Source organism: Amblyomma americanum, chromosome 3 (assembly GCF_052857255.1).
Source record: "Amblyomma americanum isolate KBUSLIRL-KWMA chromosome 3, ASM5285725v1, whole genome shotgun sequence".
NCBI lineage: Eukaryota > Metazoa > Arthropoda > Arachnida > Ixodida > Ixodidae > Amblyomma > Amblyomma americanum.
Window position 1 is genome coordinate 80,319,321 of NC_135499.1, and position 15,924 is coordinate 80,335,244.

At 48.5% G+C, this 15,924-nt stretch overlaps 1 protein-coding gene across 1 annotated transcript in view; it reads right to left on the reverse strand.

The window, feature by feature from the left end:
- Positions 1-15,924, reverse strand: part of LOC144123852 (uncharacterized) — a 41,060-nt gene that overhangs the window by 14,351 nt on the left and 10,785 nt on the right. Inside the window, exon 2 of the mRNA XM_077656582.1 lies at positions 4,843-4,990. Within this exon, the coding sequence (XP_077512708.1) occupies positions 4,843-4,990 (148 nt within the window). The remainder of the gene's footprint in view (positions 1-4,842; positions 4,991-15,924) is intronic.

A 15,924-nucleotide genomic window follows, 5' to 3' on the forward strand; every position in this document is an offset into this window, starting at 1 on the left:
GCACACCTCGCATGATACTACAGCTCAGCAGCCTTCTAACGATACGTAATGTGCGAAAAGAACGCCTCCGAAAACAGCCAACAAAACAGCGCAGTATGCCTTAACAACCGCAGGACGATATGGCCGCAGTAAACGAAAAAATCGCGCGTCTTTGAGAGGAGGTCACCAAGCTCCGGCCACACCGTGAACTGCTCGCTCGACGTAGACGGGCAGCGCAATCATCCGCCACATCAATCAATGGCGCAGCATCATCGCCTTCCTCCCGCCCACCTGTGTCATTTCTTGCCGCTTCTTAGTTTACCGCAATGCCACTCGACAAATCTGTGACTTCTTTGCTCCGGTTTATGGTCAAGCAGTTGTCGAACTTGACGTTCGTGATGATACAGCGCTCGGGCTAGTAGCAGGAAATGGCAACTTCTGGTGGTGCTGGTGTGCTGCAGTGGAACTGCAGAGGCATTTCCACGAAGGTGGCAGAGCTCGAAACCTGACTACGAATTCATGAGCTGCAAATGTGGGCTTTATTTCTACAGGAAAAAAAGGCCTTGCCATCGATTCCAGGCTTCAGTGCCTACAAGTCTCCTTCAATGATAGACCGTCGTGTACACACTGCTGCTCCCCCGTGCAAGGCGGCGGTAGATATGGGCTCAGGTTTTCTCCGTGTACACCATGCTCTCGGAAACTGGTGCACGTCATATCCAGAGGTAGTGGCAGTGGCTTCAAAATTTAAGAAGCGAACCGTTGTGGTCGTTTCATTTTATGTTAGACCAGTCGGTGGCGCTTCCTCCCGTATTAATATTGGTTGGTTACTAAGTGTCAGTTGGCAGTACCCCAGATGTTCGATTTTATTTGGAGGCGACTTTAACGCCTCTCACCTCTCACCTCGTGGCAGGCGTGTGCGAAACGCCTTCACAGATGCCCAGTTTATTCTTCTCAACAATCCTATGACAGCAACACGGCCAGAGCGTTGAACTTCCACTGCTCCCTATGCTTCAGATTTGACGTTTTGATCGGGTCCGGGTACTCCCTCCTGGTACATGGAGCCAGAGTTTGAGGGAACCGATCCTTACCTTATTATTATCGGTCTCCACACCTCACATTTCCGACATTTACGCTACAAATGTTCAGTCATCAACTGAGAAAGTTTTCTCACGGCTGTCTCGACAATCTCTCTACAGATTCTTCGCCAATCCTTGTTGAGCACATTCAAAGAGCGCTCAACAGTGCTACAACTACCACCTGGACTGATGTTGGTCAACCGGCACTCGACTTCTTCCTTCTTAACTTGTGGGCGGCACGCCGTCAAGCCGAGCTGGCTGCTACGCGAGACTCTACTTCTGCGCAGGCACGCACGCGAGTGCACTATCTTACAGCTAAGGCACGCAAATATGAAAGCGACCTCTCACGACGGCAGTGGCATGCGTGGTGCGAAAAACTTTCTGCAAAATCCACGACTGCTTCTCTCAAGCTTACGTTCCGTGCAATAGAACACAGTCGCCGTTCTAGTGACGCAGCAGCAACCGAATGCTTCGCAACTAACTAGTCGCCAGACGATTTCACTAAAAAAGAAGCGCGAAACATTTTTCCAAAATACGATGCCGTGCCTTCTTCAGCCGCTAGTTTAAATATGGCAGGAATCCCAGCGCATGCATATCAAATGCCATCTGCTGTCGACGCAAATAAAATTGCGTATTTGTTCTCCTTTGCCTGAGTTGGTGACTTCAATAAAGGATGAGAAATAGAAAACAGCGCCCCGTCCGGACAATATTCAGTACGAGGTGTACAAGAACCTGAGTAGCGCTGCACTCCCGCAACTATTAGACACCATAAAAAAAGTATGGCTGGATGGCGTCGTGCCCGAGAGCTGTAAATACGTTGTCGTTATTCCTATTCCGAAACCAGGAAAGCCTTCCACGGGTTTTGGAAACTTACGAACTATCTCCTTAACTGCTACGCTGTGCAAGCTGGCGGAGAAAATGCTAGCCACACGATTGTCTCGGAGGCTAGAGCCGCACGGTTTTTATCACCTCATACAAATTGACTTTCGTCCATATTTTGGCGCAGAAGACGTGCTGGCTATGTTGGCATCTGCAGTTTTGTGATCTACTTCAGCCACAATATGCGTATCGTTTTTGCAATCGATGTTGAATAGGCATATGACAGCAGTCATGCAGCCATTCTAGACTCCACTGACATGCTTATCTCCCTCTGAGAGTGCGGCCAAGCGGTCGGATCATTTGTCCCTTACTGCACCGTGCCCAAGGGATGAGTATTGTCGCCGACGTTATTTAATAATGCTTTCACTCCGCACGCTTGGAGCTTACCTGACATCCATGTGATAAAATTTCTGCAGTACGCTGATGACATCACGGTGTGGAGTACTCACCAAGACCTGCATACTAAGCCGGCTGCCCTTCAATTTGCTTTGGATGTTACCTCTAATTATGCATCATTCATCGGACATCAACTTTCGATGCATAAAACAGCATACACGTCGGTCGCCAACCGATGGAGACGCCGTAAGCTTGCTGCAGGTCCAATCCGGCTTTGTCTATCAGGCGCCCCACTACAAGAAAGCCTGAGTGTAAAAATCCTAGGCTGAACAATTCACCAATCAGGTTCAGCTGCTGCGTGGCTTTATGAGGCAAGAAGGCAAGGTGTTCAAAATTTTGGTTTAACTAGAATTGCTCCTAAAATGGGTGGCGCAGGCTCGTTCGTTGCACGGCAATTGGTGAGGGCAGTTCTGCAGCCACGTATTGTTTATCAAGCCCAGTTTCAACATCCTTCAAGAGCTCAATGGGATCGCCTTGAAGCCATGAACAGTGAGGTTATGAGGACCATTACATGCCTTCCACGCATCACACCGGTCATAGCTTTACAAGAGAATGTGCAGCTCAATATCATTGATGAGCTTGTGCAGCAGCGCCGTAATGCTCGAAGCTTTAATGCCAGTCTATCACGCTCCAAACGTGCACTGAGGACTTACGCAACGTCACACTCCATTATTCAGCCACCAAAGCCAGTTGTTCCGCCATGGAAGTTTCTACAGCTCGGCGACAACAAGCCAACAGATAATCGCTGACCAACCTCTGGTAATTCGGCATCGTTGCTTCGCCAGAAATTTTAAGATCAAGATGCTTGCCTGCCTGAAGGATTCATTGTTGTCTACGGAGACGCAAGCATCCAAGCCTGAGAAGCAACAACAGCAATCTACTGCCCGTGCAGACAAGCCCTAAATCAAACCTCTAGGTTTCAGCTTACGGAACCGCCTACGTCATTTCGTGCTGAGCTCGTTGCAGTTCAAGAAGCGCTCTGCTCCGTGGCCGCCATAACTATGCTCCATGCGGTCCGCGTTGTCAATGTCGCCCTTCTAGTAGTTTGGTTGCTACGACGTGTTAGCCGCTGCCCAACAACATATCAGGACATCCACCGGCTCGCTGCACGCATCCCGCAGCCAGTACGTATTGAGTGGGCCCCACGAGATCTGCTGACCTCTCAAAGCCAGGCAGATTTAGCGACTCGCCTTGTGACTCCAGGCCCATCATTGCATCGGATCCTTCATTTGGAGAACGTTACCCTCCTTTCATCAAGAAAGGAACTCCCCCGGTGCCACACTAGTGCTATCATACCTCCCTGTTTCGTAACACTCCCCCGCGATCTTACCCGTGCTGAGGAGGTTTCGCTTCGGACGATCCGGGTCGGGGTTGCCCTGACACCTGCCGTCATTCGAAAGCGGCCTCAGTACCGAGATTTCTTTCCTCGGCCTGGATGTCCCATATGTAAACGCGAGGACATAGATGCCGACATTCAGCACTTACTGCGGGACTGCCCTGCTCTCAAGCTTATAAGGATCGGGCAACTGAAGGTAGCGGGTCTTTCACCGAGGAGCCCTGCTTCATATATTGCCTGGAAGCAGAGACCATACCATCGCTCTCTACTAGACTTCATAAAATGAACTCGCCTTTTTCCGTTAATTTAATCATTACTACATCTTTCATCCCACGTTAGCCCATTGATGCCCTGAGGGAATAAATCTCGCTTAAAAAAAGAGATCAACTAACCAAACTTGTATCTGCATTCATATTTCGACCACGTGTCAAAAGCCACAGGGCGTATATCTCGCTCCTGGGCACAACCTGTGCCCTGGCTTCCATATCCAACGTCAGAAAGCATTTACTCACAATTAGCTAACAGTGTAAGAGGTTTTCACGTGTTCTTCGTCGTGTTCATATTCGTGGCATAGTAGTTCATTCTACGCGCGCTCACTTTAACGTGACGAATGTGGACAAATTTCAGCACATACTAAGAAATTGTCAGCATGTGCATTTATTTAGCAAGTTGCTTATGAACTCGATTTTATCGCATATCGTAAGATTGCACCGAACTATCAATATATCCGCAGATCCCTCCTCGACACGTTCGTAGTTTTCTGCTATTTGCTGTCGAAGCCTCACACCATTGCTTTTTATGGCAGTTTTAACTACTATGTACCAGCGCAGGACCAACTTTAAGCAAAATTTGCCGGGCATCGGAAGCTTAGATCATTCCTATCTATATACAGATTATGCACAGTTATTATGCACAGTTGTGTCAGAACTAAAAGTAAAGTCCGCCCCTGAATGTTGGCCTTGTTACTTCTTGTACGGCGAACATATTGCTCGAGGTGTTCATAGCTATATAGGATGTGGGCAAGAAAATAATCTGGTGTCAGCAAGAAGCCTCTCAAGCGGTTTAGTCATGGCATGGCCTGGTGATCGGAACCTCCCACGACCACATTAATAGTATGTTCAAGGACGCAAAGTCAATCGTTATTGTTTCTTTGTCATGGAGTCTCGTCAAACTTACCCATGTATTCTTGCAGGGAGCAGGAGCATTTGACCATTTCGCAGCTTCTCACCGTCAGACCAGCTGCCTCAGCAAGTGATCTGGTGTATGCCAGTCGTTCTTCTGTGTTGGACATATCTTGAGTCACGGGAATCATGCTCTCCCAGAGCTGAAATCACAAACCAATACCTTAAGCGCTGAGTAAAGTACAAAATAAAAGGGTGAATAAAACTAAGGCGAAAAAACGTAGGCGTGAACGAAAAAAAGATACCATCCCCGTGGCGAAGTCTATACTTAATCTTGGCAGAACGTTATTGCGGACAAGTTTATTCAGCTAATTAAAAGGTTAAATTGCGCGAATAAGACAAAGAACGTACGAACGAATACGTCATTAAAGGCACAAACTTCCAACTGTTTACTCATGACTGCAAGCGCACGCTATGTATGCTCGGAACTGAGGCACGCAACCACCTCTGTCGATTCGCTCATGTGCTGATGAAAGATAGCACACACTGATCATAATTTTCTTTCCTTGTGCATTAAAGAACAACTCTGTAGGCCACCTGGTACGCCATTGCAAGAATTTTAACGGAAGGAAATAGTAAAAAAAGTGCCTTGCACTCCGCTCTTTCATAGCACGAAGGTATTGTTCAATTCCAAAGATAAGACCGAAATGGAGGTCATCGAAGCTTTTCAAATGACAAATTCTGGTGTAAATTCTGACAACACTCAATCTGTTTCACTTTATGAGAAATAAATTGTTTTCTTAGAAAACCACTTAAAATTTCTAATGTTTTTCATGTCATGCGTGGCTGTTCACTGTTTTTCAGACTAGGAAATTGTATTCTTTTCCTTGGTTTTAATGTTCATCTATACCCTTGTGCCTTGTTGTTTCCACCAGGTCATGCTTGCTTTTAGATGCTTCATACCACTTTTCATCATCGCCTTTATTTTCATTTGCTGTTGTTTTCCCTTCAACCGCCAACAATGTCTTCTCGCGTTTTGTTTTTTCCCTTACCTTTATACAGGCTGATCTTTACTTTGTAATCAAGTTTCTTTTTTTTAAATTGCTTGGCTTGAAGCTATTAGCGACATGTCTGATTTCCCCCTTTATTGATCGGGCCGTCCCCAATGATGGTATTCGGTTTCTTGAGTTTTGTTTGTCCGGAAACAAAATGCGATTAATGTGTACTATCTTGTATCAATATTTGTGCAAATTGACAAAGGTGGTTGCGCGCCTATGTGCCGCGCTTATATATCATGTGCTTGCATCCATCAATAAACTGTTGAAAGTATGTGCCCGTGGTGTCGTTTTCGTACTTTTCTCTCTTCTCCTTGCCTTGTTTAATAAAAATAATAAAAATATTATAACAAAATAATTTTATTAATAATAATATTAATATTTGCTTTTCGAAGAAAGGAAATGGCGCAGTATCTGTCTCATATATCGGCGGACACCTGAACCGCACCGTAAGGGAAGGGATAGAGGAGTTATTGAAAGAAGAAAGGAAGAAAGCGGTGCCGTAGTGGAGGGCTTGGAATAATTTCGACCACCTGGAGAACTTTAACGTGCACTGACGTTGCACACCACACGGGCGCCTTAGCGTTTTGCCTCCATATGTCTTATTTGCGCAGTTTTACCTTCTAGTACTTACTAGTGTTCGTCCTCTTTTTTATAGATTGTGATCGAACCAAACCAGCTCGCCAACATTTGAGCTCTTTTACGCGTCCTATGTATGGATTTTCCAGAGTAAGCAAACGGAACACCAGTATTATGGTACTCATGTGTTAAATACCACCCATGTCTGCATACTCTGCCCAATACGCGGTTAACCACACATCTCGTAGGTGGAAGGCAAACGCAGCAGTTCTATGCATACATCAAATTTGGCTTATCGTGTGATCAGTTGTTCATTGGTTGACGAACACGAGCTGAACTCAACTGCATGGGCCTTCAAATCATGTTTGATGCCTCTATTTAGGTATGACCAGTAAGCCGTCATATTTTGTTCAGAGTTTTAATAATAAATTTTTGGTTGGTACGCACTTGAAAAAGATGTCTGTTGTTTAACACCAATCAATCAATTTGCGACCGTGCTCTGTTAGTGTCCATAGAAATGACACATAACTACTGAAGTATGTATACTGCTGGTGAATTTCTCTCACAGTTGGTGAAGGTGTAGAAAGTACCCGTATCTGAGGAACACCCATGACACACGTCCACAGCTCGTAACTAACAATTGTGGTCATCACAGTCATTGGCCTGGCTGCGCCCATTGAAGTGCAAAGGCCTTTCCCAGATCCCTCCAAATAATCTTGTTCTGTGTAAGCCCGCGTCGGCACACGAAAAGCTTATCTCCGCAAACTGCTTAATCACATACAATCGCCTAGCTTTCTGCCGCCCCCTGCTGCACTGGCCTTCTTTTCAAGTCATATCCGTTACCCTTTATGGTCGTTTGTTACCTTAGAAACTCTAGAAATAGTCTCAAGACAGAAAAAGCAATTTGTTAAATGTTGCTCATTTGTCTACTCACTATTCAAACCGATGACCCTGGATTTCGAAGTGGTATGGTGGCAATGAGAAGAAGGGTGGCATGTATTCCAGCTATTGAAAAGTATTTGGCAATTTCTCCTTGAGCAAAAAGTACATAAAGAGGCTCTATTTGCGGAATGTGTAACCTTCTGCTAGCGCATATTCACACAACTCGCAATAGACTTATTTGCATATCCCATTTCCCTTCCTCATTATGCCTAATGGCAAACATCTCGAATAAGAAAGACTTATTTTCGCCATAGAAAAGAATTAAAATAATAGAGAATTTGTGAGGAGTAGTCCTCGACAAAGCACTTAACCCCTTACGAGGCCAGTTCCATTCAGATCTCCACTTCTATTAAAAAAAGTTTTCTCCATCTCTAACAGTCTCTGGAGGCTAAAATGAAGCTAATTAATCTCACCTGAAGGGTGAAATAGAGACTATTATTTTTGTACTGGTATCTGGAATGTTTTGAAAAAGCGTCTTAATGTTTGTGAAATCGCAACACGCTTCTCCCCAGTGATCAAAACAAGCCCTAGAAAGAACATGCAGTCATTATTGTCTCATTGTGCGCAGCTAACCAAAATACTTTTAAAAATTGATTTCTGACTCTGCTATGGGCGCGCAGTCAAAATCACCTCTGTCAACACGTCATTTAGTTTATTTCGTTTCCTAAGACAAGGAAATACAGTTGTAGCCAAATAAATTGTGCGGAATACATTTGCAATTTAGAAATTACTGCTAACATAACACAATTACCAGAAGCTGCAAGTTACCAATGCACACAGTTGTGTACATAGCGTATAAAACCTATAAGACAGCAAGCTTCTTGAAAAAAAGAGGTCTTACCACTGGAATACTTTGTTACACACTTGGGAGCCAAAGTTAATTACGCCAATCACTTTGCCTGGTGTTGAATGAAGGAAATGCATTTCGCAGCGCGTACCGGATGCACCCACGAATAACGAAGGAATAATACAACGCACTTAATTAAACGCAGAAGACTCACTAAACTGCTGAAGAAGAGCGAAATGAAAGTTCTAAACTTAATTTCGAAAATAGAAGGCATCGTGTGGCTTTGAGAGCAAACAGGTGTTGTATAAGAGGTTTTCGTTCGTGTTTCGATTTAGTGGATTGCCTACGACTTGTACTTGTACATGTGTAATTTCTAATTGGCTCTTAGAAATGTCATGTGAGTTGAGAGTATAAATACCGGTGTCCTCGTCTAATAAAGGGAGAGGGGACTGGGGTATCTGTTCTTAAACCAGCGTCGCTTCTTCGGCAGACGCGGTTTTGCTACGTGCTTCTCTTGGTTCAAGCTCTCTTCTCGCGTGTCTTTCAACTCTCCTTTGTCTGCACGGGGCAGCGACTGTGACTGAGCTCGAAGCACTGGGCGGGCCCGTGCAATTTCTTTTCCATTCTACCTTCGGTCACAACAACATAAATGGTCTTTTGTCTACCACTCGAACCGAAGCCTCGTCTTCATTCCTTTGAAGGCCTTCGCACCACAACTGCGACGAGGGTGGGATGTTTGAGCTCGCGTTCACGGCCGCACTGACATCGGTCCTAAATTTCATAGCTCAACACAATTTGTTGCTAATTAATGTGAACTAAGATTCTTTAGATTCCTACTCTTCGTGCGCCAGTGAAGAAGAGTTCTTGTACTTAGAGCTTCTTCGGTACGCCTTCGGCTCTGGATGTGAGTCCTTCAAGTCACTTTCTTTTTTCGACTGGACTGAGCGTCGGTGCCTAGAAGGAGCAACACAAGTCGTCTGCATTGTTTATTTCGATGTGACTGCACAGAAGTTTTTTTTCTAGGTTTCCCAGGCCGCCGTGGTCAGCATCGTTAGAACTTGGTAGAAACCGGGGTGTGCAAGCACTACTTCGAAATACGTTTGGAAATTCTCCATGAAAGAAAACAAGGTTTTCGATTTATTTTCTCAAGAAATAGCCTCCAAATTATCCTAAAAATGCCCATTGAGACATTGAACATGTTCGCCATTAAGCCGCTATCGGCGTTCTTAAAGGCCGGGTGCGCATTCGATCCCGCGAAAGACGCGGACTCGATCCCGGCCGCGGCGCTCGCATTTCAAAGGCGTCAAAATGTTAGTGGTCCGCGTACTCTGCAATGTAAGTGCACGCTAAAGATCCCTATATGGTCGAAATTATCCAGAGTCCTCCTCTACGGCGTTCCTTGCAGCTTGAGTCGCTTCGGAAGGCTAAACCCATAAATGAAGCCAAACCTTTCCTCGTTATCTCGTTAACACGGCCTCTAACTTTTATGATACACTCACTTGCAACTTTGACAACAACTTGGTACCAAGTACGGAGCGGGGCGCAGCTGTGAACTTGGCATGCGAGCGGCAAAAATTAAATGTCGAGATATCTAAACAAATTATAAAAAAGCTCTGAAAGGGGTCCCAATAAATTACACCGCGTCGCAAACAATGTCCTGCCAGAACCTTGTTATTGCGTTTTATAGAAGCAAAGTTATCTGTAGGATAATTTCAATATCTTTGCCAACGCATCTTTCCCTCTCGTCTCGTCACTCTTCGCACGCTGGTAGGTCGGCGCTCCTCTGTCGGCCACACTTCTGGCGGCGGAGCTTCTGTCCAGCCGTAGCTACGCGGCTTATTGGCCGCGGCAATGATAGCTGCGTGAAGTTTTCAAGAATCTAACCAATAACGATCTCTCAACATGCACACGAAGGTGCGAAAGACGGATGAGGACAGGGCATGAAAAAGTCGCCGAGAAGGGCTCGCCAAATTTCGCGATTGTGGGTTCTCTGCTGCGTGTACAAGTGTAATATATTGCTCAGGTGTTCATGACAAGCAATGCAGTGATAGAGGGAGTTGATGTGCTCTCCTCGGAAGCTGTTTCACAGCCCTTTTAACTGTTAATTGTGCCCAAACGCAGCCGAGCCGCCACGGTGGCTGAGTGGTTATGGTGCTCGGCTGCTGACCCGAAAGACGCGGGCTCGATCCCGGCAGCGTCTATCAAATTTCAGTGGAGGCGAAACTCTAGAGGCGCGTGCACTGTCCGATATCAGTGCACGTTAAAGAATCCAAGGTAGTCGAAATTTCCTCAGCCCTTCTCTACGGCGTACCTTATAGCCTGAGTCGCTTTGGGACGTTAATCCCTATAAAAGCAATTGTGCCTAATAATCCTGGCCGCGCCAGCTTCACTTTAACGGATGTGAAGTACCAAAGCAATTTATATGTGCGATATCGGTGCATATATGTGAGTCGGCTCGGCAGACCAGGCATGAGAATGTGGCCTTACGCACCCTTCTGTTGTCTAACCCGGGTTTTTCTGCTTGGTCATGCCGGAGCGGACTATCAGCACAACCTTCATCAAGAGCCTGATGACGTCATGAATCTGGCTACGTCTGTCACGCCTACAGCACCGCCGCATCAGCATGTGACCTCCCCGGACATCCGTTTAAATAGCCGACCGCAAGAATTTCACTTCAGTGGGCTCGGCAGACCAGGCAGCAGCAGGTGGTCTTACGCACCCTTATTTTGTCTAACCCATGTTGGTGCCTATAATGCTTCATTTAAAGGTGATTGTCGTGGTATGCTGCTTCTGCCTTGCCCCCAACATTGCATCCGTATCGAGTGAGATATATACCTAATGTGCGAGTTGATGTTGTGTGACGACGTCGAACTGAATCCTGGCCCCGAGACAAACTCTGACAGTATGAGCACGCAAGAGATGTTGAAGCAACTGAGTTTGGGGAAGCAAAAATTGACAGACGAAATGGCAGCATTAACGACGCATAACGCATAACGCGAAGATGGAAAAAATATTGGACGAATTCACCCAACAGCTAGATATATTAAAAGACCAATCAGCCCGTGTTGAAAACCTGGAAAGAACAGTAAACTTCCTACGCGAAAAAATTATCGACTTGGAGGACAGAAGTAGGCGTTCCAGCTTAGTTGTGTTTTGGGTACAAGAAGTCAGTGACGAATCAGAATCTGTCCTTAAAGAGAAAGTTATTTCTGATTTTTCTTCAAGAGAAGCTTGGTGTGACATGCTACTCAGTCGCCAGAATCCACCGTATTGGCATAGCTGGGAACAACTGACCAGTCATATTCCTCTTCCAGGACTTTAATGAAAAACAAGACGTAATGCGGAATTGCCGCTAGTTTAAAGGAACCAAACTTTCTGTACAAAATTACTATTCACGTGACACCCTCAGAATAAGAAATCTCTTATGGGATAGTACGAAAATCGAAAGAGAACAAGGCAAGAAGCCCATTCTGGTGAACGATAAACTAAAAATGGACGGGCAAATTTTCCCGTGGGGTGAGGCCAAAAATTGCAAAATCAAGAAAAGAAATTAGCATAGTAAAGAGTGACTCGCATCACCGCTTAGCAAGTAACTCAGGTTTCTAAGCATAAATGCGCGCAGTGTGTTAACTACATCTTGAATCCGTAATTTTAGGGTATCAGCCACAAATTGTTGTAATCACAGAGACTTGGTTGCACGAAGGAATTGATGGTGAAGATGTTTTCCTCCCCTTTACCGGGTGTTCCGTCGAGACAGATCTACCAGAGGAGGCGGTGTTGCAATACTCGAAAAACATCGCATCGACACCTCTTTTTTAACTCAAATTGAAAACCATGAAAGCCTCACGTTAAAAATTTCTTGTTGGGGACGGTCCTTTCTAGTCATTGCAATTTACAGAGGCCCCAATTCCCCTCCGCAGTTTCTACGTGAACTCTCTGATTTCATGAATGATTTTCGTCACGACAGAATATTGTCACGGACGCCGGTAGGACGTTCAATCCCTGGCAGAACAGTACCTGGCGAGCACACTGCGCAGAGCGTAGCCGGCAGGGCCTAGCACCGAGCAGAAGAGGACGAAGTCCGGAGCGCGACAAAGGTCGAAGACAGACCGCACGGGGGAGCCGGTAGCGTGATGGCTAAACTAAGTGCGGCATTGCCCCTCCCCTCTGGAAAGGCATCGACTCGATGCCTGACAGTGAGGGGGAGCCACGTGTTGGTGTTAACAGAATCCCAGGCACCGAACGTGGTGAGAGTTGTCCTAGCCGGCATGGTATGGCTTGAGCCTTGCGACGTGCACAATTTCGGATGTCGACGGGCGTCTGGAAAAACGAACACTCCCTTGCGGGCGCACTTCATACGTAACGTCGCTGAGTTGGCGGAGTACCTCGGAGGGGCCGAAGTAACGGCGCAAAAGCTTCTCGGAGCGACCGCGCAGACGGATGGGGCTCCAAACCCACACTTGATCGCCAGGCTGGAAAATGACTTCGCGGTGACGGAGGTTATAGCGGTGAGCATCGACTTCTTGCCGCACGCAGGTTCGTTGCCGAGCCAGCCGGCGGGCAGCCTCTACATGGCGAACGAATGCATCAGCGTCGGCAACGGATGGGCGGGCAATATCGGGCAACAACATCGTGTCCAACATAGTCACGACTTCACGACCGTGTACCAAACGAAATGGCGTGAACCCCGTCGTCTCTTGAAGGGCAGTATTGTAGGCAAACGTGACGTACGGAAGGATTTCGTCCCAGTTCTTATGGTCGTCGTCGACGTACATAGAAATCATATCAGCGATAGTCGTATTGAGGCGCTCGGTTAGGCCGTTGGTTTGAGGATGGTAAGCTGAGGTCTTACGATGACTTGTGCCACTGAGCCGCATAACTTCCTGAGTAAGCGTGGACGTGAACGCTGTGCCTCGGTCAGTTAAAACAACATAAGGGGCGCCATGGCGGAGGACTATGCTGATGATGAAAAAGTCAGCAATTTCAGCAGCAGTGGCGCGGGGAAGGGCTTTCGTCTCACAATACCGGGTGAGGTAGTCGGTGGAGTGGGAAATGGGCCCAGTAAGTCCATGCCGACTTGGTGGAAAGGAATTCTCGGCGGAGCAATGGGTTGGAGCAAGCCAGCCGGCTTGAAAGGTGGTTTCTTCCGACGTTGACACTCGCGGCAAGTACGTACATAACGCCGCACTTAGTTTAGCCATCACGCTACCGGCTCCCCCGTGAGGAGTGCGTGGGTTGGAGCATTCCACCGTAATAAACAAGCTGGAGCGTGGTGGTAGCGTGACATTGTCATCAAACACGCGAAAAACAGGCCTGTCGGGCTCGCTGCTGTCGGCTATGGCACAATGAGGTGAGAACGTCACGACAAGTTCGCGGAGGTTGATTATCGCACCGTGTTCCCGAAGAAAATCTAACCCGAGGATGAGGTCCTTCGAGCAATGAGCCAACACAGCGAAGCAGGCAGTGAAGGTGACACCACGAATCTCCATTCTAGCGGTGCAGACGCCAAGCGGTGTCACCAGATGGCCTCCAGCTGTCCGGATGTGTGTTCCAGGCCAAGGTGTCAGTACTTTCCTCAGGGCAAGCGTCAGACCACGACTCATGACGGAGAAATCGGCGCCGGTATCTACGAGAGCAGTCACGCGGCGGCCATCAACGATGACCGAGACTTCAGCCGAAGCTTGGTCACCGTCAGAAAAACGCTGTGTGAGGGAGGTCGGCCTAGGGGATCGTTCTCGCGGTCGGGTTGGGGCGTCAAGCGGAGGCGTCTTCGTTCGTCGAAAAGTCGTCGGACTTAAGGGTCGTTCAGATTGTCCAATTGAGGCGTCAAGCGAAGAAGGCGTCTCTGGGCGTCGAAAGGATGTCGCGGCGTGGGGTCGGAGGTCGGATCGCATGCTAACATCGGTGAGCGGAGGATGCTCGTCATTATGTCCGGTGACGGCGGCCCTACCTCCGGGGGTCGCCGTCCTCAGTTTTCCCGGCGCGGGCTGGAGGACTGCCGGACGTAGGACTGGCGAACTGGTGAAGAAAACCGTCGAGGCGACGGTGACCTGGACTGACGTTGGGCAGTGGGTACAGGTGGGACGTTGGCCGCTAGGTACTGATCGATCTCGCGGGGTCGTTCACCATAGCGCGGCAGGGGTGCGTCGGGCGAAAAGCCGCGCAGGCCAATCCGGCAGTACGGGCAGTGACGACGGATGTGGCCTGCTTCGCCGCAGTGGAAGCACAGGGGCCTGTTGTTCGGCGTTCACCACCTGTTTGCCTTCGTGACGGGTGGGCGGTCGTCTGGCAGAGCTGTCGTATGCGGGAATCGGTGGGACGGCGCGGTAGGGGCAGGAGAGTTGAACGCCGGCGGTGGTGGCGCAGGACTTCGCAATGTCTCGCTGTATGTTATCACATAGGGCGCTGGCGGTGGCGGCGGTGGAAGGGGCTGCACCGTGCGGCGTATCTCGTCACGGACAGCCTCCGAGATGGCGGTGACACTAGGAGGCTGCTCCACAGAGCGAAGCTTCTGCAGCTCTTCGCGAACGATGCTCCTGATGAGCTCTCGGAGGGAGGTGTTCTCATCCCCGGGCCTCGGCATGTGGCACTCCACAGCAGTGATGTTTGAGGAACGGCCGTAGTGCGCAAATCGCTGCTGCAGGGCGCGCTCCATGCCTGCCGCCTCCTTTGCAAAACCGGCGACTGTAGCCGGAGGATCGCGCACGAGCCCAGCGAACAATTGCTCCTTGACGCCCCGCATCAAATGGCGCACCTTCTTGGCTTCCGACATCGAAGGATCAGCGCGGTTGAAAAGCCGGGTCATGTCCTCCACGAACATCGCCACGCTCTCGTTTGGCTGCTGCGCTCTCGATTGCAGGGCCAATTCAGCACGCTCCCTCCGCTCGTTGCTGCTGAACGTATCCAGCAACTGGCGCCGGAAGTCTTGCCAGGTGTGGATGGCGGACTCGTGGTTTTCGAACCACGTCTTTGCGGCGTCCTGGAGGGCAAAGTAGACGTTCCGAAGCTTGCGGTCCTCGTCCCACAGACTAAATTCAGAGACCCTGTCATACCCGCCCAACCAGTCCTCCACATCTTCAAACTTGTCACCATGAAACGGCGCGGGCGTCCGAGGCGAATGAAGAAGCAGCGGTGGCGAACTCACAGTTTGCTGGAAGGCCTGGCTGGCCACCGTAGAGGTCATCTTGCCGGATGGCGCGGCGAGGGGATTGTACTCGGGAGCTAAGCCTTTCAAGCGGCGGCTTGACTTGTGGACAGGTGTCGTGTCCAGGAGGTGTGGCTGAGCGCTGGAGGTTCCTGGGACCTCTTCGTACATAGATCGTACCCAGCACCTCCACCAAAAATGTCACGGACGCCGGTAGGACGTTCAATCCCTGGCAGAACAGTACCTGGCGAGCACACTGCGCAGAGCGTAGCCGGCAGGGCCTAGCACCGAGCAGAAGAGGACAAAGTCCGGCGCGCGACAAAGGTCGAAGACAGACCGCACGGGGGAGCCGGTAGCGTGATGGCTAAACTAAGTGCGGCAATATTATTAATAGGTGATTTAAACCTTCCATCAATTAACTGGGACAAGCCCTTTCTAAACCCGATCATACTGCCCACGAAAAGCACATATTTAATATGATATTGAGGCATGATTCGCAGCAAGTAGTGAGGCAGCCAACACGTGTACATGGTTGTACTTCTTCTATACTTGACCTTGTCCTTGTAAGCCGATCTATTAGTGACTACCATGTTTCAACTGAGCAGGGAACTTCCGATCATGATATGGTCT